The 26,806-nt window shown below is 45.3% G+C and overlaps 1 protein-coding gene across 1 annotated transcript in view; it reads right to left on the reverse strand.

The window, feature by feature from the left end:
- LOC116975564 (contactin-associated protein-like 5) overlaps positions 1-26,806 on the reverse strand; it is a 480,271-nt gene that overhangs the window by 169,302 nt on the left and 284,163 nt on the right. Inside the window, exon 14 of the mRNA XM_033024851.1 lies at positions 26,471-26,689. Within this exon, the coding sequence (XP_032880742.1) occupies positions 26,471-26,689 (219 nt within the window). The remainder of the gene's footprint in view (positions 1-26,470; positions 26,690-26,806) is intronic.

Below are 26,806 nucleotides of genomic sequence, written 5' to 3' on the forward strand. Positions count from 1 at the left end.
TTAACCCCACCAGCCACTTTCATGCCCATGATGCAATAAGAAAAATAAAGTAATTAAAGGCAAGATGAATGCTAGGAACTTTGTGAATGGAGGTGGGACTGATCAGGATCGAACCCGGGTCACTGGCGCTGTATGCGCTGTAAGGCAGCAACTCTACTGCTGCACCACCATGACGCCCTGGTCCTACTGGGAATAGAACTGCCAAAAGGATGTCTTCAATTGATCAACCCCGAAAGACTTGTGCTGGCCCACCTGAAATCACAAACCCCCTCGATGGACACCTGCAGTTTGCATACCGGGCAAATAGATCAGTGGATGATGCAGTCAACCTAGGCCTGCATTTCATCCTCCAGCACCTAGACCGTCAGGGGACCTATGCAAGGATTTTGTCTGTATATTTTAGTTCTGCATTCAACACCATTGTGCCAGAGCTACTGCACTCCAAACTTTCCGAGTTGACTGTGCCTGAACCCCTCTGTCGGTGGATCACCAGCTTCCTGCCAGACAGGAAGCAGCATGTGAGGCTGGGAAAGCACATCTTGGACCCGCAGACCCTCAGCATAGGAGCACTGCAAGGCTGTGTACTCTCCCCTCTCCTCTACTTTCTCTACACCAATGACTGCACCTCCACAGACACCTCTGTCAAGCTTCTCAAGTTTGCGGATGACATAACCCTGATTGGACTGATCCAGGATGGGGAGAAATCTGCCTACAGACAGGAAGTGACACAGCTGGCGTCCTGGTGCCATCGCAACCACCTGGAGCTCAATACTCTTGAGACAGTGGAATTAATTGTAGACTTTAGGAGAGCTCCCCCTCCCCTCCCACTCCCCTCACCGCACTCACCATCAACAACACCACAGTCACATCTGTGGAGTCTTTTAAGTTCCTTGGAACCATCATCTCCAGGGACATTAATTGGGAGGCCACCATCGACTCCAAACTCAAAAAGGCCCAACAGAGGATGTACTTCCTGTGGCAGCTGAGAAAACACAATCTGCCACAGGCAATGACGGTCCAATTCTACATGGCCATCATAGAGTCTGTCCTCACCTTCTCCATCATGGTCTGGTTTGGCTCAAGCATGACATCGGAGGCTGCAGCGCATCATTTGATCAGCCGAGAAGGTTGTTGGCTGCAACCTTACCCCCATCGACAAACTGTACACTGCAAGGGCCAGTAAGAGAGCCGGTAAGGTCATCTCTGACTCCTCTCACCCTGGCCACAAACTCTTTGAATCACTTCCCTCTGGAAGGCAACTCCGGATTGTCAAAGGTGCCACAGCCAGACATAAAAACAGCTCTTTTTCTATGAGCGGTAGTTCTAGTGAACAGCCAAAAGTCTGTAGCCTCCTTTTGCTCTCATATTTTATTTCATTCTTCACATGTTTAAATTATAATGTTTTATTTTTAATTATTTACTGTATATCGTGTTGTTACTTGCGAGCAAAGCAACAAGGCGAATTCCTTGTATGTATGGATATTTGGCTAATAAAATGTATTCAATTCAATTCAATTCAAATCTCATCAGCAGTCTCAGCTTTTAACTTGGCATGTGGCAGTCAGGCAAAACTGCGAACTTCCCTTCGAAACAATTTCAGTGAGGTGAAGCAAAGGGTGGTGGGTGTACGGAACAAGCTGCCAGAGGAGGTAGTTGAGGCAGTGACTATCCCAACGTTTAAGAATCAGTTAGACAGGTACATGGATAGGACTGGTTTGGGGGGATATCGGGCAAATGCAAGCAGATGGGACATGTTGGCCAATGTGGGCAAGTTGGGCTGAAGGGCCTGTTTCCACCCTATATGACTCTATGACGCTATGACTCTCACACAGTTTCATGTAGTTAAGAAACACAGCAGGACCGAGTTCTTAAGTGATAGAAACAGAATTAGGCCATTCGGCCCGTCAAGTCTACTCCGCCATTCAATCATGGCTGATCTATCTTTCCCTCTTAACCCCATTCTCATGCCTTCTCCCCATAACCCCTGACACCCGTACTAATCAAGAATCTATCCATCTCTGCATTAAAAACATTCATTGATTTGACCTGTATAGCCAATTAATTCCACAGAATCACCACCCTTTGACTAAAAAAATTCCTCCGCTTCTCCTTCCTAAAGGAACGTCCTTTAATTCTGAGGCTATGACCTCTGGTCCTCGACTCGCCCACGAGCGGAAACATCCTCACCAACTAAAACTTTAGCCGAGGCTCTCTTCTATTATTCATACCAAATAGATTCACAATTTTCAAATTATCTGCTAATATTGCCAGAATAGAGTATTGCATTTTTGTCCTCTTGCTATTTATTTAAAGATAATTTTTAGCAAAATGTTCACATAATGCAATGATTGGCTTGTGTCCTTTTTCACATGTCCATTTTTATGTCCTTTTACGTCTCATTTTCACACAGAGAGCGGTGAGTTTGTGGATTTCTCTGCCTCAGAGGGCGGTGGAGGCCGGTTCTCTGGATACATCAAGAGAGAGCTAGATAGGGCTCTTAAAGATAGCAGAGTCAGGGGATATGGGGAGAAGGCAGGAACGGGGTACTGATTATGGATGATCAGCCATGATCACATTGAATGGCGGTGCTAGCTCGAAGGGCCGAATGGCCTACTCCTGCACCTATTGTCTATTGTCTATTGTCCCACAACCTCACCATTAACAACCCGTTAAACCAGGCATAAAAGAGAGTCGTAGAGAGTCATAGAGTCTTGCAGCATGGAAACAGGCCCTTCGGCCTGATCTGCCCACCCCATCCAACATGTCACATCTGCACTAGTCCCGCTTGCCTGCGTTTGGCCCATACCCCTCTAAACCTGTCCTATCCATGTACCTGTCTAAACGTTTCTTCAACACTGCGATAGTCCCTGTCTCAAGTAGATCCTCTGCCAGCTCGTTCCAAACACCCACCATCCTTTTGTTAAAAAGTTGATGAAATAAAAACATAAAATAGCATTTGTGGAAAGAGAAACAATTTATCAAATCTGAAAAATTGTTTCACATTTCATCTCAGGTTGGATCAAAATTGTCTATGTAAATGTACCGGCTGGATTTATATTGTGTTATGAGGCATAAATACTCTATATTTTACCCAATATCTCTTTTGCAGGTAAATCTTCCATTTCTGTTCTCGATTCTGTAATTATACGGTGCAGGTTTGCAATTTTAAAAGCACCTGACAACTGTATATTAGAAATAGTTAAGCAAATCTCTTGTCTACCCATAAATTTGAGTTCAATCAAAGAATTACATTTCATTACATTTTCAACTGTACTTTTAGTAAGACAAATTGTTTTTTGCCTGTGTAATAAATGTTGACGTTTATTCAACAGTGTACGCTAAACATCAGTTGATGGAGAGTGTGAGACACAGCAGAAGGAATGGATGAATCTATTACTGAATGTTAAGCACCACGACAGTATAGATACTTAGACTCAGAGTCACACAACACCAAAACAGGCCCTTCGGCCCGTCTTGCCCACACCGATCAACATGTCCCAACTACACTAGATCCTCCTGCCTGTGTTTGCCCCATATCCCTCTAGATCAGTCCTATCCATGTACCCAGTCTAAATGTTTCTTAAACGTTGCGATAGTACCTGCCTCAACTACCTCCTCTGGTAGCTCATTACATGCACCCACCACCCTTTGTGTGAAAAGGTTACCCCCTCAGGTTCCTATTAAGTCTTTCCCCACTCACCTTAAAGTTATGTACTCCGGTTCTCGATTTCCAGTACTCTGGACAAGATTTGTTCCTCTCATGATTTTGTACACATCTATGAGGTCATCCCTCATCCTCCTGTGCTCCAAGGAATAGACATCTAAATTTTTCCTTTCCACATACGTCTCCATGACCTTGTAAAAGCTTCAGACAGAAATGATCTCCAAACCAGAGAGGCCTGTTAATATTAGCAGCAGGCATAGGCCAACCGGGTTTCCCATTCAATTTAATCAACAGCTGATCAGCATCAAGTCCACCTAACCTCAATCTTCTCTTTACACTAAACAAAGAACATACCTTAGCCTAGTTTTAGTTTAGTTTAATTTAGAGATACAGCACAAATTCCTTGTATGTATACATACTTGGCTAATAAAATGTATTCAATTCAATGCAAAGAAACAGGCTCTTCGGCCTAGCGCGTCCGATCCGACCAGCAATCCCCGCACACAAACACTATCCTACACACACGAGGGACAATTTTACAATCTTTACCAAAGCCAATTAATCTGTATGTCTTTTGAGTGTGGGAGGAAATCAGAGCACCCGGAGAAAAACGTTGCCTCAAGTAACGTATGATGTACGTTTGTCGGCTGGAGTTTAGAAGAATGGAGGGGGACCTCATTGAAATGTACAGAATAGTGAAAGGCTTGGATAGAGTGGATGTGGAGAGGATGTTTGCACTAGTGGGAGAGTCCAGGACTAGAGGTCATGGCCTCAGATTTAAAGGGCGTTCTTTTTGGAAGGAGATGAGGAGGAATTTCTTTAGTCAGAGGGTGGTGAATCTGTGGAATTCTTTGCCACAGAAGGCTGTGGAGGCAAAGTCAGTGGATATATTTAAGGCAGGGATAGATAGATTCTTGATTAGTACGGGTGTCAGGGGTTATGGGGAGAAGGCAGGAAAATGGGATTAGATCAGCCATGATTGAATGGCTTGATGGGCCGAGTGACCTAATTCTACTCCTATCACTTATGAATTTATGAAAACGCAAGGTAGACAAAAGTGCTGGAGAAACTCGGCGGGTGAGGCAGCATCTATGGAGCGAAGGAAATAGGCAACGTTTCGGGCCGAAACCCTTCTTCAGACCCACTTATGAAAACCCACGCTATCATGGGGAGATCGTACAAACTCCATACAGACGACACCCATAATCTGGATTTAACCTGGGTCTCTGCCGTTGTAAGGCAGCAACTCTATCATGCCACCGCAATGAACTCATGAACGGTTTCAGTATCCGCAAGTATCCTTTCGGGAAATTAATCCCACCTTTTGTCTATTTTAGGGCCATGAAAGTAAAACTCTTCCCATTTTGTATCTGAACTTCCTTGACAAAATAAAGACAATGTTAATTAAATTAAATACTTATCTGAATTAGAGTCTCGACTGGAGACGTCACCTATCCATGTTCACCAGGGATACTGCCTGACCCGCTGGGTTATTCCAGCATTTTGTGTCCCATTAAGTGCTTATTAAGTGCTTACTCCTCTCGGACTGTGGTTGATTTGACCAACCTACTCTGGGCTGGGCGGCTAGGTGGCACAACGTTAGAATCGGGCCGTACTAATCAAGAATCTATCTACCTCAGCCTTAAATATATCCACTAACTTGGCCTCTACGAAGAATTCCACAGATTCACCACCCTCTGACTAAATGAGGGTGGGGAGAGAACCGGAGTTAATGCTTCAAGTTGAAGCCCCATCACTGGAATCTGGTTCATCGGAACTTATTAGCAGCCGCACTAACTGCTGCCTGTCGCTGCCTTCAGCTGCCTGCAGCTCTTTGTAACGTGGAGAGGAGACATGTGCACTGTACTCCGAGTGCAGTGCAATTATTGTTCTGAACAAGTTTAGCATCACTTCTCTGCCTTAGAAATTGGAGCACAGCGCTAGCTTAACCATTTTCAATGCTTTATGCTGAATTGTCACCTTCAGTCATTTTTCAGGCTGATTTGCAAGTCTGCCACTCAGCCAACTTCAAAAGAGAAAGATGAAGTTCAGTTTTCACTTTTCCCTTTTTGACATATAAAGTGCAATAGTTTAGTTAGTTTAGTTTGGTTTATTTTAGAGATACAGCACAGAAACAGGCCCTTCGGCCCAACAAGCCATAAGGTCATAAGGTTATGAGTGATAGGAAGAGAATTTGGCCATTCGGCCCATCAAGTCTACTCCGCCATTCAATGGTCTATCTCTCCCTCCTAACCCCATTCTCCTGCCTTCTCCCCGTAACCCCTGACACCTGTACTAATCAAGAATCCACCTGTCTCTGCCTTAAAAATATCCATTGACATGACCTCCACAGCCTTTTGTGGCAAATAATTCCACAGATTCACCACCCCTTGACTAAAGAAATTCCTCCTCAGCTTCTTCCTAATGGAAGGCCCTTTAATTCTGAGGCTGTGACCTCTAGTCCTAGACTCTCCCACTGGTGAAAACATCCTCTCCACATCCACTCTTTCTAAGCCTTGACCAAGCGGGTCAACGGCAACCAGCAAAGTTCAGTTTTCAAGATCGCACATCACACCACAGACCCACTGTGTCAATATGAGATAAACTACTTTTGAACGAATCGATTCAAACTGTTCTCAGCCCCAGTCTATTGACCACAGTTGGCTCAACACTTGTTGTATTCCATTGACATTAATTTTTAAGTTGCTCAATTTAGACCGTGCTTGATGGATAGCCGACCGTGTGGAAATGAGAGGCACGACACAATATTCACTTAAGATAGACACAAAAAGCTGGAGTAACTCAGCGGGACAGGCAGCATCTCTGGAGAGAAGGAATGGGTGACGTTTCGGGTCAAGGCAGAGTGCTATTGAGGGAGTGCAGCGTAGGTTTACAAGGTTGATTCCCGGGATGGCGGGACTGTCATATGCTGAGAGTATGGAGCAGCTGGGCTTGTACACTCTGGTGTTTAGAAGGATGAGAGGGCATCTCATTGAAGCATATAAAATTGTTAAGGGTTTGGACACGCTAGAGGCAGGAAACATGTTCCTGATGTTGGGGGAGTCCAGAACCAGGGGCCACAGGTTAAGAATAAGGAGAAAGCCATTTAGAATGGAGATGAGGAAACACTTTTTCAAACAGAGAGTTGGAGTCTGTGGAATTCTCTGCCTCAGAGGGTTGTGCAGGAAGGTTTTCTGGATGCTTTCAAAAGAGAGTTAGATAGGGCTCTTAAAAATAGCGGAGTCAGGGGATACGGGGAGAAGGCAGGAATGGGGTACTGATTGAGGATGATCAGCCATGATCACATTAAATTGCGGTGCTGGCTCGACGGGCCAAATGGCCTACTCCTGCACCTATTGTCTGTTGTCTATTGTCTATTGTCTATTGCCTATTGTCTATTGAGACCCTTCTTCAGACTGGAATGGGTGACGTTTTGGTTGAAGACCCCCCACCCAAGTCGAACTAGCTTCTCATTTTCACCCTACAAATGGCTTATCATTGTTACCTTTTTGCATATCTTTCATTCATTGTTCTTTATCACTCCACATCACCGTCTATATCTCTCGTTTCCCTTATCTCTAACCAGTCTGAAGAAGGGCCACGACTATCTGCGGTTTAAACCAGCATCTGCAGTTCCTTCCTACACAATATTCACGCAATATTGTGTTCCTGTCAGATAACAGAGACAAAACATCGCGCACAAGTTGTGCGGCAGTGGTATGTTATGCCACAAAAAACTGCAAGATCGGCACATTGTGGGGAAAGAGCTTGAAAACCACTGATCTGCACTAAAGCTTTGTGCAGTATTGAGGTGGCGTTATGTTATTTGATGATCTGCTTTGGTTGACTCATTAAATGAGCAAAAACAGATTTACTGGTCCATTTTGATTTTATCCTCTGTTTTATGTCAAGTGTAGATTGCTTTCTTGGGATTCTCAAATCAACAAAAATGTGATTTATTTTGCAAATATGCACATATGTAAATATACAATTATGCATATGCAAATGTGAGTGGGTACATGCATATGGAAATTTATGCGCATGTATAATATGTTTACATGAATAGTAATAAATCGCAAACTCGACTAAAGCTCAAATCTCATGAGCAGGGTGGCTTCCCGTATCGCCGGGCGACAGGACTGGGCCATTCAGCCCATCGAGATAATTCATGCCTAATATATAAAGTGCAGGAGTTTAGTTTCATTTAGTTTAGATTTGTTTATTTTAGAGATATTTTAGAGCAGAGAAACAGGTCCTTCAGCCCACCGAGTCATAAGGTCATAAGGTTATAAGTGATAGGAGCAGAATTAGGCCATTCAGCCCATCAAGTCTACTCCGCCATTCAATCATGGCTGATCTATCTCTTCCTCCTAACACCATTCTCCTGCTTTCTCCCCATAACCCCTGACACCCGTACTAATCAGGAATCTATCTATCTCTGCCTTAAAAATATCCATTAACATGGCCTCCACAGCCTTCTGTGACAAAGAATTCCACAGATTCATCACCCTCTGACTAAAGAAATTCCTCCACATCGCCTTTTTAAAGGAAGGTCCTTTAATTCTGAGGCTATTACCTCTGGTCCTAGACCCTCCCACTAGTGGAAACATCCTCTCCACATGCACTCCATCCAAGTCTTGACCAAGGGAGTCCGCTAGTCAAGGCTTGACCAGCAATCCCCGCAATATCCTACGTATACTAGGGACAATTTACAATTTTACAGAAACCAATTAGCCTACAAACCTGCACGTCTTTGGAATGTGGGAGAAAACCGAAGCACCCAGGGAAAACCCATGCAGGTCACGGGGAGAACATATAAACTCCATACGGACAGCATCCATACACAGGATTGAACGCGGGTCTCTGGCGGGTTAAAGGGCCTGTCCCACTGCGGCGACCTAATTGGCGAGTTTAGAAGAGTTTAGGAGAGTTTGAAAATGTGTCATGTTGAAGACCTCCTTCAACTATGTGGAAGACCTCCTTCGACTATGTTGAAGACTAGCTTCAGGAAAATTGGACACCGAATAGTGGAGAGTGAAGACGATCTCCTTCGATCTCCCTTCGACTATGTTGAAGACTATCTACGACTACCTTCGACAACCTTTTATTACCTTCGACTACCCTCGATTACCTACGAATAACATGCCAACCTACTACGACCTACTTCGACTGAACCTATGAGTAAAAAATGTATCCATTTTTTCCATGGCGACCTTTTTGTACTCGCGGGCATTTTTCAGCATGTTGAAAAATACGCCGCGACCTAGCTGAGGCCTCGAGTACGCGGGGACTACTCTCGAGCATGAAGGAGAGTTACAAAGACCTCCTCGGACCTCGTGTCGACTATGCTGCGAGTGTGAGTCGAGGGCAAACTCTTCTGAACTCGCGGATTAGGTGGTCGCCGCAGTGGGACAGCCCCTTAAGGCAGCAACTCTACCGCTGCGCCACCGTGCCGCCGTTGAATTTTGGAATGATATAGAGAAGAAGGGCGGTCATCTGTATAACAGCTGAGCAGATGCAGTGACCTGAACAGAGTCACTAATAAAAAGCTCGATTAAAATATCAGAAGATGAATTCTGCTCTGGCTGTTGGATACGATTCATAAAATAATGCCCGGATTTTAAAAATGAAGAATTCCCCTTGGACTCCCTGCCTGTGTTAACGCTGAGGCTGCAGAAAGAGATTCAGCCTGGGGCATCAACTTAATCAGTGCAACCCGCAGGTGTCCTTCTGACCCCCACCCTTTCCGTTGTAGCATCCGCAAAAATACACTGATGTCTTTGGGTGATAACATCTAAAACAAAGGACAAGCGTGAGAGAAATGCGAGAAGCAAAGCGTGAAGCTTGCCTTCAAACACAGAAACAGAAACATGGGAAATAGGTGCAGGAGTAGGCCATTCGGCCCTTCGAGCCAGCACCGCCATTCAATATGATCATGGCTGATCATCCAGAATCCGTCCCCCGTTCCTGCCTTCTCCCCATATCTCTTGACTCCTTGAGTAGGAAAGAACTGCAGATGCTGTTTTTAATCGAAGGTAAACACAAAATGCTGGAGTAACTCAGCGGGACAGGCAGCATCTCTGGAGAGAAGGAATGGGTGACTTTTCGGGTCGAGACTCTTCGTCAGACTGAAGAACAGCGGATACAGTAGATGAGGTTGGAGGAGGTGCAAGGAGATGTTCGTTGGCATGAGCAAGCTAGGCCTAAAGGCCTGTTTCCACACTGTGTGACCCTATGACTTAAAAATCTGTGGAAGTACAGATCAAGATCCCTCTATTCTTCCAAAACGCTCAATGTCCTACCTTCTTTTTTTTGTTACTGTAATGCAGAAGGACAAGCCCTTCGGCCCACAATGACCATGCCGAACATGATGCTAGGACCATCACTTAACTACCCACAGATAGCCATATCTTCTTTCTTATAACTCTACCTGGAACCCTCATAATTTTATATTGCTCAGCTAAGAATCCCCCAAAGTCCTCTGTTGCAAAGAAAACATTCCAAGCCCTGCCGGTAAGAACCTTCCAGCCACAAATAACGTTCTATTTCTTGCCAATGAATCCAATTTTGGCACCAAGTTGCCTCTCTCCCTTGGATCCAAATGGCTTCTAGTTCTGCCGATTTACAATTTTTACCAAAGCCAATTAACCTACAAACCTGTATGTCTTTGGAGTGTGCGAGGAAACTGGAGCACCCGAGATAAACGCACGCGGTCACGGGGAGAAAGTCAAAAGTCTGGGTTCTTCCGTCTAAAGGAGGGTCTCGACATGAAATGTCACCCATTCCTTCTATCCAGAGACGCTGCCTGACCCGCTGAGTTGCTCCAGCATTTCGTGTCTGTCCTGGGCCCATCATCGGTCCTCATCGACCATTTATGTGAATCCCTCAAAGAATTTCATCACATTAGTCAGACGGGATCTTTCCTTCACAAATCTGCGCTGACTGTTCCCCGATTTAATCTGTGCCTTTCTAATCGAACGTTGGTATTGTCCTTTGGAATGGATCCCAATAATTTGATTGATATCACAGTTAAACTACCTGGGCTGTGATGAATTGGTTCATGCCTGCCTCCTTCCCCACGAACAACAGTACAACGCGAGCCGTGCTCCAATCCTCTGTACCAGCGAGGAATGAAAAATGATCGTCACAGCCTCTAGAATTTGCTCACTTGACTTCTTTAACAGCCTGGGATATATTAGAAAGCCAGGCCTGGCCACGAATCCATTTTCATAGATGATAAACCCTTAATACTTCCTCTTTCCCTCATTTTATCACCTCCAATAATTCACATTTATTCATTTTAACTACAGCACGGGTATCATTCCCACTCTTACGTGAAGACAGTCATGAAAACTTAATTGAAAACCTTATCCACATATTTCAAATCTACTCATGGGAAACTTCTTTGCTCCTTAAAATGGTCCTCTCCCCTTTGCTGTTCGGTGAATCTGTGGAATTCATCGCCACAGAAGGCTGAGGAGGCCAAGTCAATGGAAATATTCAAGGTGGAGATTGCTGGATACTTGATTCTTGAAAGGGTGTCAGGGGTTATGGGGAGAAGGCAGGAGGATGGGGATGCGAGGGAAAGATCGGTCAGCCATGATTTGATGGCGGAGTAGACTTTATGAGCCAACCGGCCTAAGTCTGCTCTTACAAATTATGAACTTATGAAAATGCTGGAGGAACTCAGCGGGTTTGGCAGCATCTCTGAGAAAAGGAATAGGCGATGTTACAGGTCGAGACCCTTCTTCAGACTGAGAGTCAGGGGAGAGAGAGAGACTAGGGGTAGGAAAAGGCACGGAATAAATCAGAGCTGGCACCGATGACCAAAGAAAGTTGGAGCCCACAATGGTCCATTGTTGGCTGCGGAAGAGGTGATAACGAGGGAAAGTGAACAGTGAAACTGGCAGGATGACTAGGGTGGGGAGGGAAGGAGAGAGAGGGAATACAAGGGTTAATTAAACTCATTATTCAGGCTGTAAGCTTGCCCAGGCAAAACTTTCACTGACTTAATCTTGCTTAGATAATGCAGGTAATTGAATACAGAATTTCCCACTTATAGCAAATTACCCAATTCATTAAAAGCACATCCTAAAACATCCATTGACCTGAGATCGCCAGTACTTGCAACCGCTATTATTACCGCTAAAGTGGTGTCCAAACATCTATTCAGTTTCCTGAATCAATGGATACATGCAAGTAACCTTATACTTAATATCAACATTTTATTTTTGATCAATAGATAAATGAGCTATTTAGCTGACAAGGATTGAACTATAACTTTGAATCTCCAAAAACCTCAGTGAGGAGACAGGGCTGCCTTGACAGAATGAATGGAACACTAAACTGGGAAGCAAACCTTAAAGGGCCTGTCCCACTTGGGCGTCAATTGTGCGTAATTTACGCAACATCATTTACGCGTCACGATGCACGATGCGCGTGTGATGCGCGCATGGTGCATGGTGACACAAGCAGTGACGCGCACAGCGCCCCAGGATTTTGGGATGTACAAAATCTTCGCATGCCATCTGCGTGACGTGCAAATGACGCCCAAGTGGGACATGCCCTTAACCCTCAACATAGAAGCAGAGCTACAGAATAGCTCCCTCTATGTCTTGGACATGTGGGTGGCGCAGTGGTAGAGTTGCTGCCACACAGCGCCCGAATCAAAGAGTCATAGACTCATAAAGTGATACAGTATAGAAACAGGCCCTTCGGCCCAACTTGCCCACACCGGCCAAAATGTCCCAGCTGCACGAGTCTCACCTGCCTGGCTCCATATCCCTCCAAATTTTTCCTATCCATGTACCTGTCTAACTGTTTCTTAAACATTGGGATAGTTCCAGCCTCAACCACCTCCTCCGGCAGCTTGTTCCATACACCCACCAGCTGTTGTACCAAAAAGTTCCCCCTCAGATTCCTATTAAATCTTTTCCCCTTCACCTTGAACCTATGTCCTCTGGTCCTCGATTCCTGTACTCTGGGCAAGAGATTCTGTGCCTCTACCCGATCTATTCCTCTCACGATTTAATACACGAGACCCGGGTTCGATCCCAGATACGGGTGCTGGTCTATACGGGGTTTGAACCTTCTCCCCGTGACCTGTGTGGGTTTTCTATAAGATCTTCAGTTTCCTCCCACACTCCAAAGTTTGCAGGTTAATTGGCCAAGTAAAAACTGTAAATGATCCCTAGTGTGTGTGTAGGATAGTGTTAATGTGCGGGGATCGCTGGTCGGTGTGGACTCGGTGGGCCAAAGGGGCACTTTCCGCGCTGTATCTCTAAACTAAACTAAAAAAACACTTATCCATCAAGCAACATCATAAAACAAATTATCGGGTCAAAGTTGCATTGCCAGAGAAACCTCACTGTGTGAAAATTACTGGCAGTGATGCCGACATAACAAAGGTGAAGAAGGGTCCCGACCAGAAACGTCGCCTATTCCTTCTCTCCAGAGATGCTGCCTGCGTGACTGAGTTACTCCAGCATTATGTGTCTATCTTCCTTTTTATTATATTTCGAAAAGTGCTTCAATGATACAAAAGCATTTGGGTCATAAACTGTGCTTCAGTAATGTAAGTTGTTCTTTATTAATACTAACAACACTTAATGTCTGTCGAACTGCATCGTCATAAATGCCGGAAACTCCTCTGGGAAGTTTCAGCGCAGCAATTTCAATGGAATATCAGTGGGTGGAATATTTGCTGCTGAGGATATGGCAGATGCGTTGGAGGTTCTGTAAGGAAAGTTTTGGATAATGTCTATTTCCTATTCAGGATACATTAAGATCAATTTCCGTTTAAAACACAGGACAGAAACACAGCTTGGTTTTGATTCATGGATTGAATGATTAGTTGATTGATTGATTGATTCCACCGGGTGGCGCCGTCAGCGATGGCAGCCTCGCCAACGGCCTGTCTGTCTTTTTGTCTTTTTTGGTATTTTTCAGTGTGTTTTAAAAGATGGCGGTAATGTTCGCTGGTTTGTTTTATGTGGGGGGTGGGGTCGAGGGAAACTTTGTTTCAATCTCTTACCTTGCCGGAGATGCGAATGCTTTCCGGATCGCATCTCCGATCGCTCTGCGGCCTAACATCATCGAGCTGGCAGCCTTGCTCGGGTCTGACTTTGAGCCCCATCGCGGGGACGTGGACTCAGGGCCATCTTAACAGCATTATAGGCCCCCGGGCAAAGCAGTGGACTGGGGCCCCTACACTTCCAGTTTCTTTATGCCGAATCAAATATGCCGTTCTTCTCCGTTTTCATATTCTAGAATAACATTCTACAATACATAGATTAGCGTGGGGCCCCTATGCTCGTGGGGCCCCGGGCAACTGCCCAGCTGGCTCGATGGGTCGAATGGCCTACTCCTGCACCTATTGTATGCCTTCCTTATCACCCTAGTTACTTGTGTTGCCACTTTCACGGATCCACTGTGTGGACTGAAGAAGGGTCTCGACCCAAAACTACACCTATTGGGGTTCTCCAGAGATGCTGCCTGACCTGCTGAGTTACTCCAGCACTTTGTGTCTTTTTTCCCCACTTGCATCTCAAGATCCATCTGCACATCAATTCTCCAGGTTCCCTCGCTATCCACTTTTACATCCTTCTCTGTAGACGTTCGAGTTTTGAGATACAGCACGGAAACAGGCCCTTCAGCCCGCCGTCTGCGCCGACCTGCGATCACCCCGTACGCTAGCACTCTTCTACACACCAGGGGCCAATCACTAAACTAAACTAAATAGACTTATCAGTGAATGATTTGTTGATTACCCATAAGAAGATTACCCATAAGATTACCCATAAGGTACAGGAGAAGACGGAGGTGCAGCGGTAGAGTTGCTGCCTCACAGCGCCAGAGAGAACCAGGTTCGACCCTGACTACGGGTGCTGTCTGTACGGAGTTTGAAAGTTCTCACCGTGACTTGTGTGGACTTCTCTGGGATCTCCGCTTTCCTCCCACACTCCAAAGACGTACAGGTTTGTAGGCTAATTGGCTTGGGTGTAATTGTAAATTAACCCTAGTGTGTGTAGGAAAGTGTTAATGCGCGGGGATCGCTGGTCGGCGCGGACTCTGAACCAAACGGAACTAAAAATGGTGGGTTCCATTTCATCTTTCCATGGCCAAGTCTTGTGGGAAAGTGCAAAATGGGTGTAGAAGGTTGATACTTGCAGAGTAAAGATATGAACTTTATCCAACAGTCTCCTGACTCAGGTGCAAGAGTGATGGGAAGAAGCCAGTGTTGACAGAGATAAGAAGTGATGCATTTGAAATGAAGAAAGAAGACAAAGATTACAAAATAAATGGTGCAATGGTGGGACGGACAGTACCAGATATACCTTGAGGTTTACGTAAAACTAATCCTCGTGTGTGACAAGTTAATACTGAGAAAGCAAGTAAAAACAACACTCCTGGCGGAGCTCAATGGGTCAGGTAGGACAGATGGAGTTTTGAGTCAGGACCCTTCCTTAGACTGGAGTTTGGGAAATTGTCGTAACTTTCTGCTTCAGCTGAACAATCTGGATACCACGGTGCGCAGCGGTAGAGTTGCTCCCTTACAGCGCCAGGGACCCGGGTTCGATCCCGACCTTGGGTGCTGCCTGTACGGAGTTTGTTCGTTCTCCCCGTGACCTGCGTGGGTTTTCCCCGAGATCTCCGGTTACCTCCCGCACTCCAAAGGCGTGCAGGTTTGTAGGTTAATTGGTTTGGACTTTCATATGAAGTATGAAAGGACTTCATATGAAGGACTTTCATATGAAGAAAGACTGGATAGACTCGGTTTGTACTTGCTAGAATTTAGAAGATTGAGGGGGGATCTTATAGAAACTTACAAAATTCTTAAGGGGTTGAACAGGCTAGATGCAGGAAGATTGTTTCCGATGTTGGGGAAGTCCAGAACAAGGGGTCACAGTTTAAGGATAAGGGGGAAATCTTTTAGGACTGAGATGAGGAAAACATTTTTCACACAGAGTGGTGAATCTCTGGAATTCTCTGCCACAGAAGGTAGTTGAGGCCAGTTCGTTGGCTATATTTAAGAGGGAGTTAGATGTGGCCCTTGTGGCTAAAGGGATCAGGGGGTATGGAGAGAAGGCAGGTACAGGATACTGAGTTGGATGATCAGCCATGATCATATTGAATGGCGGTGCAGGCTCGAAGGGCCGAATGGCCTACTCCTGCACCTATTTTCTATGTTTCTATGTTTGGGTTAAATTGTAAATCGTCCCTAGTGTGTGTGGGATAGTGTTAAAGTGCGGGGATCAGTGGTCGGTGCGGACTCGGTGGGCCGAAGGACCTGTTTCAGCGCTGTATCTCTAAAGTAATTGAAACTATGAAGTTTATGTTAAGGCTTCTGAGGAATGGATGGCACCTGCAATGTATCTGCAATGTGAGAGTGAGATGGAAGGGTCAAGGTCTCAAGGAGATGTGTGGGTTAAGGTCTTTACACAGAAAGGGTGCCTGAAATACGCTGCCAGATGGAGGCAGATACATTTGTGGCATCTAAGAGGCTTATGCAGGGAATGGAAGGATATGGTTCATGTGCAGGCAGATGAGATTATGTTTGGTATAGACATTGTGGGCTGAAGGGCCTGTTCTTGTGCTGTACTTTTTCTATGCCCTAAAGGAGCAGTCCCACTTGGGCGACCTAATTGGCGAGTTTAGAAGAGTTTGAAAAAATGACATGTTGAAGACCTCCTTCGACTATGTTGAAGACTAGCTACGACTAGCTTCGACTAGCTACGACTAGATTGCACACCAAATAGTGGAGAGTGAAGACGACCTCCTTCGATCTCCTTCGACCTCCCTTCGACTATGATGAAGACTATCTACGACTGCCTTCGACTACCTTCGACAACCCTTGATTACGTACGACTAACATGCCGACCTACTACGACCTACTACGACTAAACCTACGAGTAAAAAAATATCGATTTTGTTCCATGGCGACCTTTTTTTACTCGCGGGCATTTTTTAACATATTGAAAAAAAAGGCAGCGACCTAGCTGAGGTTTCGAGTACGGGAAACCACTCTCGAGCATGAAGGAGAGTTACGAAGACCTCCTATGACCTCGTGTCGACCATGCTGCGAGTACGAGTCGCGGGCAAACTCGCGGATTAGGTCGCCCAAGTGGGACAGCCCCTTAAGATCATGAGATTATTCCCATTAGAGTCGGGAAGGTTTTAATAAAAGTATTCAAAATTCTGAATGGATTTGAAAGAGTGGATCAGGAAAACCATAGATTCTTGTGGGTCAAAGCCACAATTCAGGACGAAGAGAGGATTTTAATGAACCAGGTCTAGGTTAGGGGATAGGGTTATTATTGTCTTGTGTGCGGAGGTACAGTGTAAAACTACACACATTTTTTAAGGTGAGGGGGGAAAGATTTAATAGGAACCTGAGGGGCAACTTTTTTTAACACAGAGGGTGGTGGGTATATGGAATGAGCTGCCAGAGGAGATGTTGGTTGAGGCAGGTACTATCACAATGTTTAGATGTTGCCTATTTCCTTCGCTCCATAGATGCTGCCGCACCCACTGAGTTTCTCCAGCATTTTTGTCTACCTTCGATTTTCCAGCATCTGCAGTTCCTTCTTGACCATTTTTAAAAGTCACTTGGACAGGTACATGGAAAGGAAAGGTTTAGAAGAACATGGGTCAAATACAGACAGGTGGGACAATTGTAGTTGGTCGGCATGGGCACGTTTGGCCGAAGGGCTTGTTTCCACACTGTCTCCATGACAATGACTTTCTAAGCAACACCTTAAACTCAAATTTTAAACATTGGTACAGGGGTTGCAAAATGTCAACAGGTGTCAATGTCTTACAGCAGGTCATGGGGTGTTGAGAGTTATGGGGAGAAGGCAGGTGAATGAGATTAAAAGGGAGAGATAAATCAACCCTGATTGGATGGCAGAGTAGACTTAATGGGCCGAATGGCCTAATTCTGCTCCTATCACATGAACGTATGAGCATCCGGAAACAAAGAAGACATTTATCATTGGGGATTGGATGATGGGGGAGTAACTGAGTGCTGATATATAATGAAATGTCCGTTACTTCTGCCGCATCATTGCTATAAAATGTCTTATTTACTCCAATTTCCTGGAGTGATTGCGGTTTGCAAAAATAGTAATAAAGATGTTTTACTGCAGAAAATAATTGGTTGGGTTTCATTCAAGCAATGTATCATGTTTTCCTGAGTAATGCTGCTTGCACACTTGATTTTTGTCCCAGTGTAGGAAGGAACTGCAGTGGCTGGCTTACACCGGTGATAAGACACAAAACGCTGGAGTAACTCAGTGTGTCAGGCAGCATCTCTGGAGAGAAAGAATAGGTCACATTTTGAGTCGAGACCCTTATTCGGTCTGGCAAAACAGTAAAGATGAGGGTGGACAAAAAATGATGGAGAAACTCAGCGGGTGAGGCAGCATCTTTGGAGAGAAGGAATAGGTGACGTTTCGGGTTGAGACCCTACTTCAGACCCTTCTTCTGAAGAAGGGTCTCGACCCGAAACCTCACCTATTCCTTCTCTCCATAGATGCTGCCTCACCCGCTGAGTTCCTCCAGCATTTTTTGTCTACCTTCGATTGTTCCAGCATCTGCAGTTATTTCTTAAAGAGCAAAGATGAGGGAACAGGGGTCGGGAATACGGAAGTCATCGAAGAGCCAAAGGGTGTGTGAGGTGTCTTGGACATAAGATAGTAATGATGGGGGAACGGGGACCTGAAAAACTGACTCACTCTCTGCCTGAAGAAAGATCACACAGAGAGTTGTGAATCTGTGGAATTCTCTGCCTCAGAAGACAGTGAAGGCCAATTCTCTGGATGCTTTCAAGAGAGAGTTAGAGAGAACTCTCAAAGATAGCAGAGTCAAGGGATATGGGGAGAAGGCAGGAACGGGGTACTGATTGTGGATGATCAGCCATGATCACATTAAATGGCGGTGCTGGCTCGAGGGGCCGAATGGCCTACTCTTGCACCAATTGTCTATTGTCTATTCGGTTTCTCCAGAGATGCTTCCTGACCCACTGAGTTACTCCAGCTTTTTGTGCCAGAGTGCAGTTATTTTACGTGTAAAAATGGGACAGAGTGCAGGGACCTTTTCTCTGCTTCTAACCCATTTTGTTGGATGCCTAACCATAGTGTTTACCCTTCTTCAGACCCCTCTGTGACTGTTACAATCAATCCATCACCAGCAAGGACAAAATAAAATAAACTGGCTCACTTCAAAGATCTTAAAGGAGCGATGTACGTCAAATAATATATCATAGAAATATGGCATACAGCCCATTTTCCTCACCCTGGCTTTTGAAAGATCTATTCAACTAGTCCAGTTTCTCAAGACATGATGAATGGTAGTTTAGCTAGCTTAGATGCGGCACTGTGGTGCAGCGGTAGAGCTGCTGCCTTACATCGCCAGAGACCCATGTTCGATCCTGACTGCGGGGTGCTTGGCTGTACGGAGTTTGTACCTTCGCCCTGTGACTGCGGGCGTTTTCTCCAGCTGCTCCGGTTTCCTCCCACATTCCAAAACCGTGCTTGCTTGTAGGTTAATTATCCTCTGTAAATTGTCCCGAGTGCACAGGTGTGTGCAGGAGGATGAGGGGTGATCTTATAGAGGTGTAAACAAATGGTGAGGGGAATAGATAGAGTAAAGGGACAGATAATTTTACCCAGAGCAGGGGAACCAAGAGCCAGAGGTCATTGTTTTAAGGTGAGCAGGGAAAGACTAATAGGAACCCGAGGTGCAGCCTTTTCACACAGAGGGTGGTGGGTATATGGAATGATCAGCCAAAGGGGGGTATTTGAGGCAGGTACTATAGCAACTTCTACAAGACACTTAGACAGGTACATGGATAATAATAATAATAATAATGGATGGGATTTATATAGCGCCTTTCTAATACTCAAGGCGCTTTACATCGCATTATTCATTCACTCCTCAGTCACACTCGGTGGTGGTAAGCTACTTCTGTAGCCACAGCTGCCCTGGGGCAGACTGACGGAAGCGTGGCTGCCAATCTGCGCCTACGGCCCCTCCGACCGCCACCAATCACTCACACACATTCACACACAGGCAAAGGTTGGTGAAGTGTCTTGCCCAAGGACACAACGACAGTATGCACTCCAAGCGGGATTCGAACCGGCTACCTTCCGGTTGCCAGCCGAACACTTAGCCCATTGTGCCATCTGTCGTCCCAACATAGGATAGGAAAGGTTTCAAGGAATATGGGCCAAACGTGAGCAGATGGGACTAGTGTAGCTGGGTTGGCATAAGCATATTGGGCTGAAGGGCCTGATTCCATGCTGTATGATTCAATGACACAAAGCTGGAGTAATTCAACTAGTCAGGCAGGCTGTGGAAACGCTATGAAGAAACTTTGGCAAATGCTATGATTACTGAGCGGCACGGTGGAGTAGTGGTAGAGCTACTACCTTAGTAAATGTAAAATTGTCCCTAGTGTGTGTAGGACGGTGTTAGAGAGCGGGGATTGCCGGTCGGTGCAGACTCGGTGGGCCGAAGGGCCTGTTTCTGCGCTGTATCTATAAACTAAAGTAGATTCGATATGCCTGGGACTTGGTTAAGGGTTTCTATGAAAATTATTTCTGATTGAATCTAAACAGAATGATTGATGCCTTTGGAATATCATAGAATTTTTTTTTTTTAAATAAACCCACATCCGCGAATTGCAAATACTATTTTAAAAAACTGATTCTGTGTTGCCTTATTCTAAAGCAATACATCAACTGTTATTAAACACAGACCTCATAAAAGCTAATATTTTGGTGAATTAATTCAAAGGAATTTCAGCACATCATCACTGAAATGTATAATTATTGTGGTGTTAGATTTTAATAAACTGAAATGTTCCCGCAGTTCAATTTACCATCAGTGGCGAGAAGAGACTCAGAAGTAAATATCTATTAATTTAATGATGTTAGGGAATCCAACTGAATTTCATTGTATTACCCTAGTGTGTGTTTGATAAAATTTAGGCTGAGTTTTATATTAAAACGTGAATGCTTCCATTAAAAAAAAAAAATGCTTTCGAAATAAATATTTCAATATTTTCATAAAAAGTTAAGAAATAAGATGTGAATTGTGGAATTCCCTGCCGCAGAAGGCAGTGGAGGCCAATTCACTGGATGTTTTCAAGGGAGAGTTAGATATTGCTCTTAGGGCTAACGGAATCAAGCGATGTGGGGAGAAAGCAGGAACGGGGTACTGATTTGGGATGATCAGCCATGATCATATTGAATGGCAGTGTTGACTCAAAGGGCCGAATGGTCTACCCCTGCACCTATTTTCTATGTTTCTATGAATTCTCAGCAGACCACAGAGAATCGGAGGTTATGAAATAGAATTTCATCCACAAGTTGAACACAAAACAAATGGAAGACATATTGGCACGTTCATCAGTTAGATTGCTGAGTATAGAAGTTAGGAGGTCATGTTACAGTTGTACAAGACATTGATGAGACCATATTTGGAGTATTGTGTTCTGCTTTGGTCAACCTGCTATAGGAAAGATGTTGTTAAACTGGAAAGGGTGCAGCGAAGGATGTTGCCAGGCCACAAGGGCATGAGCTACAGAGAGAGGTTGAGCAGGCTAGGACTCTATTCACTGGAGTTTAGAAGGATGAGGAGGGATCTTATGGAAACATATACAATTATAGAAGTACTAGACAAGCTAGATGCAGGAAAAATGTTCCCAATGTTGGGCGAGTCCAGAACCAGGGGCCACAGTCTTAGAATAAAGGGGAGGAAATTTAAGACTAAAGTGAGAAAAATAAAATTCACCCAGAGGGTTGTGAAGTTGTGGAATTCCCTGCCACAGAGGGCAGTGGAGGACAAATCACTGGATGGATTTAAGAGAGAGTTAGATAGTGCTCTAGGGGTTAGTGGAGTCAAGGGATATGGGGAGAAGGCAGGCACGGGGTATTGATTGGGGACGATCAGCTATGATCACAATGAATGGCGGCGCTGGCTCGAAGGGCCGAATGGCCTCCTCCTGCACCTATTTTCTATGTTTCTATGTTTCTATTCATTGGAGCGCAGGTGGATGAGGCCTATAAGATCACGAGAAGAATAGATAGGGTAAATGCAGCGTGTCTTTTACCAAGAGTAAGGGAATCAAGAACCAGAGGACATAGGTTTAAGGTGAGGGGAGAAGATTCAATAGAATAGAATAGAATATTCCTTTAATAATCCTTTTCAGGAAATTATTTGCCACGACAGCTTCAAGACAAACATAACATAACACCACGCTTTCATACATAACAAGTTAAAATACGTTAAAATACAAGTTAAAATACAATTAATATAAAAAAGTGCAGTTATTTGTGCTCATTAAAAAGTCTTATTGCAGCTGGTAAACAGGACTTCCTGTATCTCTCCGTTTTGCACATTGGTGCAATCAGCCTCTTGCTGAAGATACTGCTCTTGATCACCTTCAGGGCATGGAGTGGGTGAGTGGGGTTTGTCATTATGGAACCTAGTTTATTTAAAGTTCTGGCCTCTGCCACCTGCTGGACCGTTCGTTGCTCAGCCCCGACCACTGAGCCGGCCTTCCTAATTAGTTTGTCCAATCTGTTTTTATCCGCTATACGGGCGCCATCTCCCCAACAGGCCACAGCAAAGAACAGAGCACTGGCCACCACTGAATGGTAGACACTGCACAGTAGGGGTTGGCAGATATTAAAAGACCTCAGCCTCCTTAAAAAATACAGTATACAATAAGAACCTGAGGGGCAAGTTTTTTTACACAAAGGATGGTTGGTAGATAGAGCTGCCGGATGAGGTAGTTGAGGCAGGTAGTATCACACTTTGAAAAAGCATTTGGACAGGTACATGAATAGGATATATTTAGATGTATTTGGGCCAAACGCAAGCAGGTGGCACTGGTCTAGTAGGGGCATATTGGTCGGCGTGGGCAAGTTGGGCCAAAGGGCCTGGTTCTGCACTGTATGACTCTATGAAATGAAACAAATATTGGATTTGCACTTGTTACTGGCTACAGGTTTGGTGGGTACAAAGAAAATCTTTTAGATGCATGCTAACTAGTCAGCGCAAAGGCTAAATTTGATTACTATTGAGCCGTCCACAGTGTAGTTCAAGTTCGAGTTACATTTATTGTCAATGCACAAAATGGTATAGTGAGGTTTGAGTTACCATACAGCCATACGAATAAAAATGAACGCAATACACTATAGAATTTAACATAAACATCCCCACACAGTTTCCTACTGTGAGGGAAGGCAATAAAGTTCAGTCATCTTCCTCATTGTGTACAGAGGCGTGATAAGGGGAATAACGTTTTGTGTATACGGAAGGAGCTGCCAGAGCAGTAGTTGAGGCACTTGGCTTGGTATAAGTGTAAATTGTCCCTTAGTGTGTGTCGGATAGTGTCAATGTGCGGGGATCGCTGGTCGGCGTGGACTCGGTGGGCCAAATGGCCTGTTTCCGCACCGTATCTCTAAACTAAAGATACAGACGCTGATATAGAGAGAAATAGAACAAATGAATGAAAGATATGCAAAAAAGTAACAATGACAAAGGAAACAGCCATTGTTAACTGTGGGGTAAGTGAAAACAAGATGTATTATTTTGCTACTTTATCTTCCATCTGAAATATTAACTATCTTTTTTTTTCACAGATGAACATTTCCAACATTTTCTGCTTTGATTTCAGATTTCCTCTCCAAAGGGCACCTGCCACATTGGCTTTTGTGTTTGGGACATGTCCAACATTCCATGTGTAAAATGCAATTGCACACTCAATTGTTCAGCAAAGATTTTCCATCTCATTTCCTTGTGTCCATTCTATCGATGTGTAATAGGGCTTTAAGAATTCATCTCAATGGCAATGCGAATTGTGAACCCTGACAGGGAATATTCACACACCATCCCATTTTGCTCTCCGCATTAGTTGGCACATTGTTGCTGTTCGATTGTCATTTCCCAATGACTGCAAACCCACTCGATATTGCGTGGTAGAAGGGAACAAAAAGCCATTAGAACACTTTTATTGTCCAACTATTACACAAAGGATGACGCGGCTTTGGAGTGGGTGCAGAGGAGGGTTACAGAATAGTGCCTGGATTAGAGGGCATTTCCTATAAAGCGGGGCTGATGTTTTCGACCTCCCCGTGATGAGTGACCCCTGTCAACTGACCTCAGCCAGGCGAACACCAACAAATAGAGACAGAAGCGGCGCCGCAGCTCTGCGCCAACCCGGAGCATGCGCCCTTATTAGGGCGGGCACGTACGGATGTCGAACCGGATGTCATCTCCCTACAGAGGACTTCTGCTGCCTCAAACGCAAGAAGAAATCCTATAAGGAGGGGTTGGACAAACTGGAATTGTTTTCTCTGGAGCGTCGGAGGTTGAGGGGAGACCTGATAGAAGTATATAAAATGATGACAGACATAGATAGGGTAGACAATCAGAACCTTGTTATCCCAAGGTATAAATATCAAGAACTAGAAGACATCATTTAGTTTAGTTCAGTGTAGTAATACAGCATTGAAACAGGCCCTTCGGCCCACCGAGTTCTCGCCGACCAGCAATCCCCGCACACTATGAGTGGTATCCCACAAAGGGTGGTAGATATATGGAACAAGCTACCAGAGGAGGTAGTTGAGGAAGGGACTATTCCAGTTAGACACGTACATGGATAGGACAGGTTTGGAGGGATGTGGACCAAGCACAGGCAGGTGGGACTAGTGTAGCTGGGACATTGTTGGCTGGTGTGGGCATGTTGGGCAGAAGGGCCTGTTTTCGCACTGTATCACTCTATGACTCAACGACTATCCTACACACACACTAGGGACAATTTACACTTATACCAAGCCAATTAACCTTCAAACCTGTAAGTCTTTGGAGTGTGGGAGGAAACCGGAGATCCCGGAGAAAACCCGCGAAGGTCACGGGGCGAACGTACAAACTCCGTATAGACAAGCAACCCGATGTTAAGATTGAACCCGGATCTCTGGCGCTGTACAGAAGCAACTCTACTGCTACGCCACCGTGCCACCCTGGGGTTGAAGGGTTAAATGCTGGCGCTGGGCTGTGGAAGTGCTGGCCTTCTCAACAAGGTCTGCATTCTATGTTGTGAGTGCCAAGTATCAAGCAAGAAGCCCATTCGCCTTCCAGGTGGACCACCTGTGGCACAGGGAGCCTGAATTTGGGGAGAGCTCCAAACACTGACGCCAACCCCACAGTCTAACCCGTGCTGGAAACAGAGGTCTATTGGATGCGAATCTGATGAACAGAACAGTAGGAGTCGGGGAAGAATAGGAGTCGGCACTTTTTGGAACTGAAGTACTGAATTAGTTTGGAGGTACAGTATGGGAAAAGGCCCTTCGGCCCACCTATTCCATGCTGATCAGTTTCAGTTCATAAACTCAGAGAGTCTTCTTCTTTCATGTCCATCTTCAATGTTTCAAATGTTGACATCGCTGTCATCCGACTTTGGAGCCTCGGAGGCTCGGCCGCGGGCCAGTGGGCCAGTGGACGACATCATCGGGAGCTCGAGTTCTGTTTTCCGGAGCTCCTGCAACTACAGCTGCGTCCGCTGGACTGGAGGACGGCAGCTTCGGCAGCTTCGACCGCCCCGGGCCGCGGAGTTTGAACCGGCCCGTTTGCGGAGCTCGGATTCGGCCTGCGGGACTTACCTACCATCACCCGGCGGGGTCATAACATCGGAGGCTTGGATTGCCTCAGCGCAGAGGGAAAGCAAGGAGGGAAGAGACAATGACTTTGGGACTTTAAACTGTGTTGAGTATTTGTTATTTATTCTATGTTATGACTGCAGGCTAAACCATATTGTTTGTTTTGTTTTTGTTTTTGTCTTTTGTTTTTTACCTTGTTTGGGATGTGTTTATTTTTTGTGGGACTAAAGATGGAAATTAGCCACTGGCTACAATCTTGCATATTACATGCAAATGTTTTATTAATATGCACTGTCCCTAATAAAATAAAATCAATCAAATCAATCGTCCGTCCTGAAAAGGACACAAGCTTCCGGCGACAATCAGTGGGAGCCATCACTTGTTACAATAGATAATGGTGGTAGCAGAATTAGCTCGAGATACTTCCAGTTCCCAGCCCCGCGACATGGACGCTTCTGCTATGGGGCCAGTCTTCGAGTGATACAGTGTGGAAACAGGCTCTTTGGCACAACTCACCCACACTGACCAACAATGTCCCAGCTACCCTAGTCCCACTTGGTCCATAACCCTCCAAAACTGTCCTATCCATGGACCTGTCCATCTGTTTCTTAAACAATGGGATAGTCCCAGCTTCACTTTCAGTTTAATTTATTGTCGCGTCTACTGAGATACAGTGAACAACAATTTGTTGCAGGCTAACCAGTCAGCAGAAGGTTTCGTTTGATCAACATAAGTTTATTTTCAACAAACATTAAATTTTAGTTCAAGTGAGTTTATTGTCATGTGTCCCTGATAGGACAATGAAATTAGGTTGATCAATCATACGTCTGTCATCAATGAACTTCTCACCCACGCACTAGTTTTATCCAACACATTGGGTAGAATTTACTGACGTCAATTAACCTACAAATCTACACGTCTTTGGAGTGTGGGAGGAAACCGAAGATCTCGGACAAAACCCGCGCAGGTCACGGGGGAGAACGTACAAACTCCGTACAGGCAGCACCCGCGGTCAGGATCGAACCCTGGTCTCCAGCGCTGTGAGGCAGCAACTCTGCCGCTGTGCCACCGTGCAGCCCTCAATCACCCGTCTGTTGTGAGATGCAACTGTTGGCGATCAACTGTTAAAGGACCTTACCGACAAACAGCTGGCTGTTGAGCTGCAAGTGGATGTGTCCATCAGCCGGAGCCTCCTGGACCTTTCTCGGCAGGTGGTCCACCTGCAACGATGCCTCCTTGATGTTCCGCTCCACTCTAACGTAATGCCACTGATTGTTGTTCAAGTGCGTGGATGCCTTCACTGCGATCTCCGGCGGCCCGTTGCCCACGTCAAAGGAGAAGAGGACTTCCATTGGAGCTGCCAGGCGAGACAAAGAGGCAGTGTCATTGTGAGCACACGGAGTATGGAAAATGAATGGGAATATGGTTGGCCAATGGAAGGTTGGCCATGATTGTCTTGACTGGTAGAACATTG

This window comes from Amblyraja radiata, chromosome 7 (genome assembly GCF_010909765.2).
Source record: "Amblyraja radiata isolate CabotCenter1 chromosome 7, sAmbRad1.1.pri, whole genome shotgun sequence".
Lineage (NCBI taxonomy): Eukaryota > Metazoa > Chordata > Chondrichthyes > Rajiformes > Rajidae > Amblyraja > Amblyraja radiata.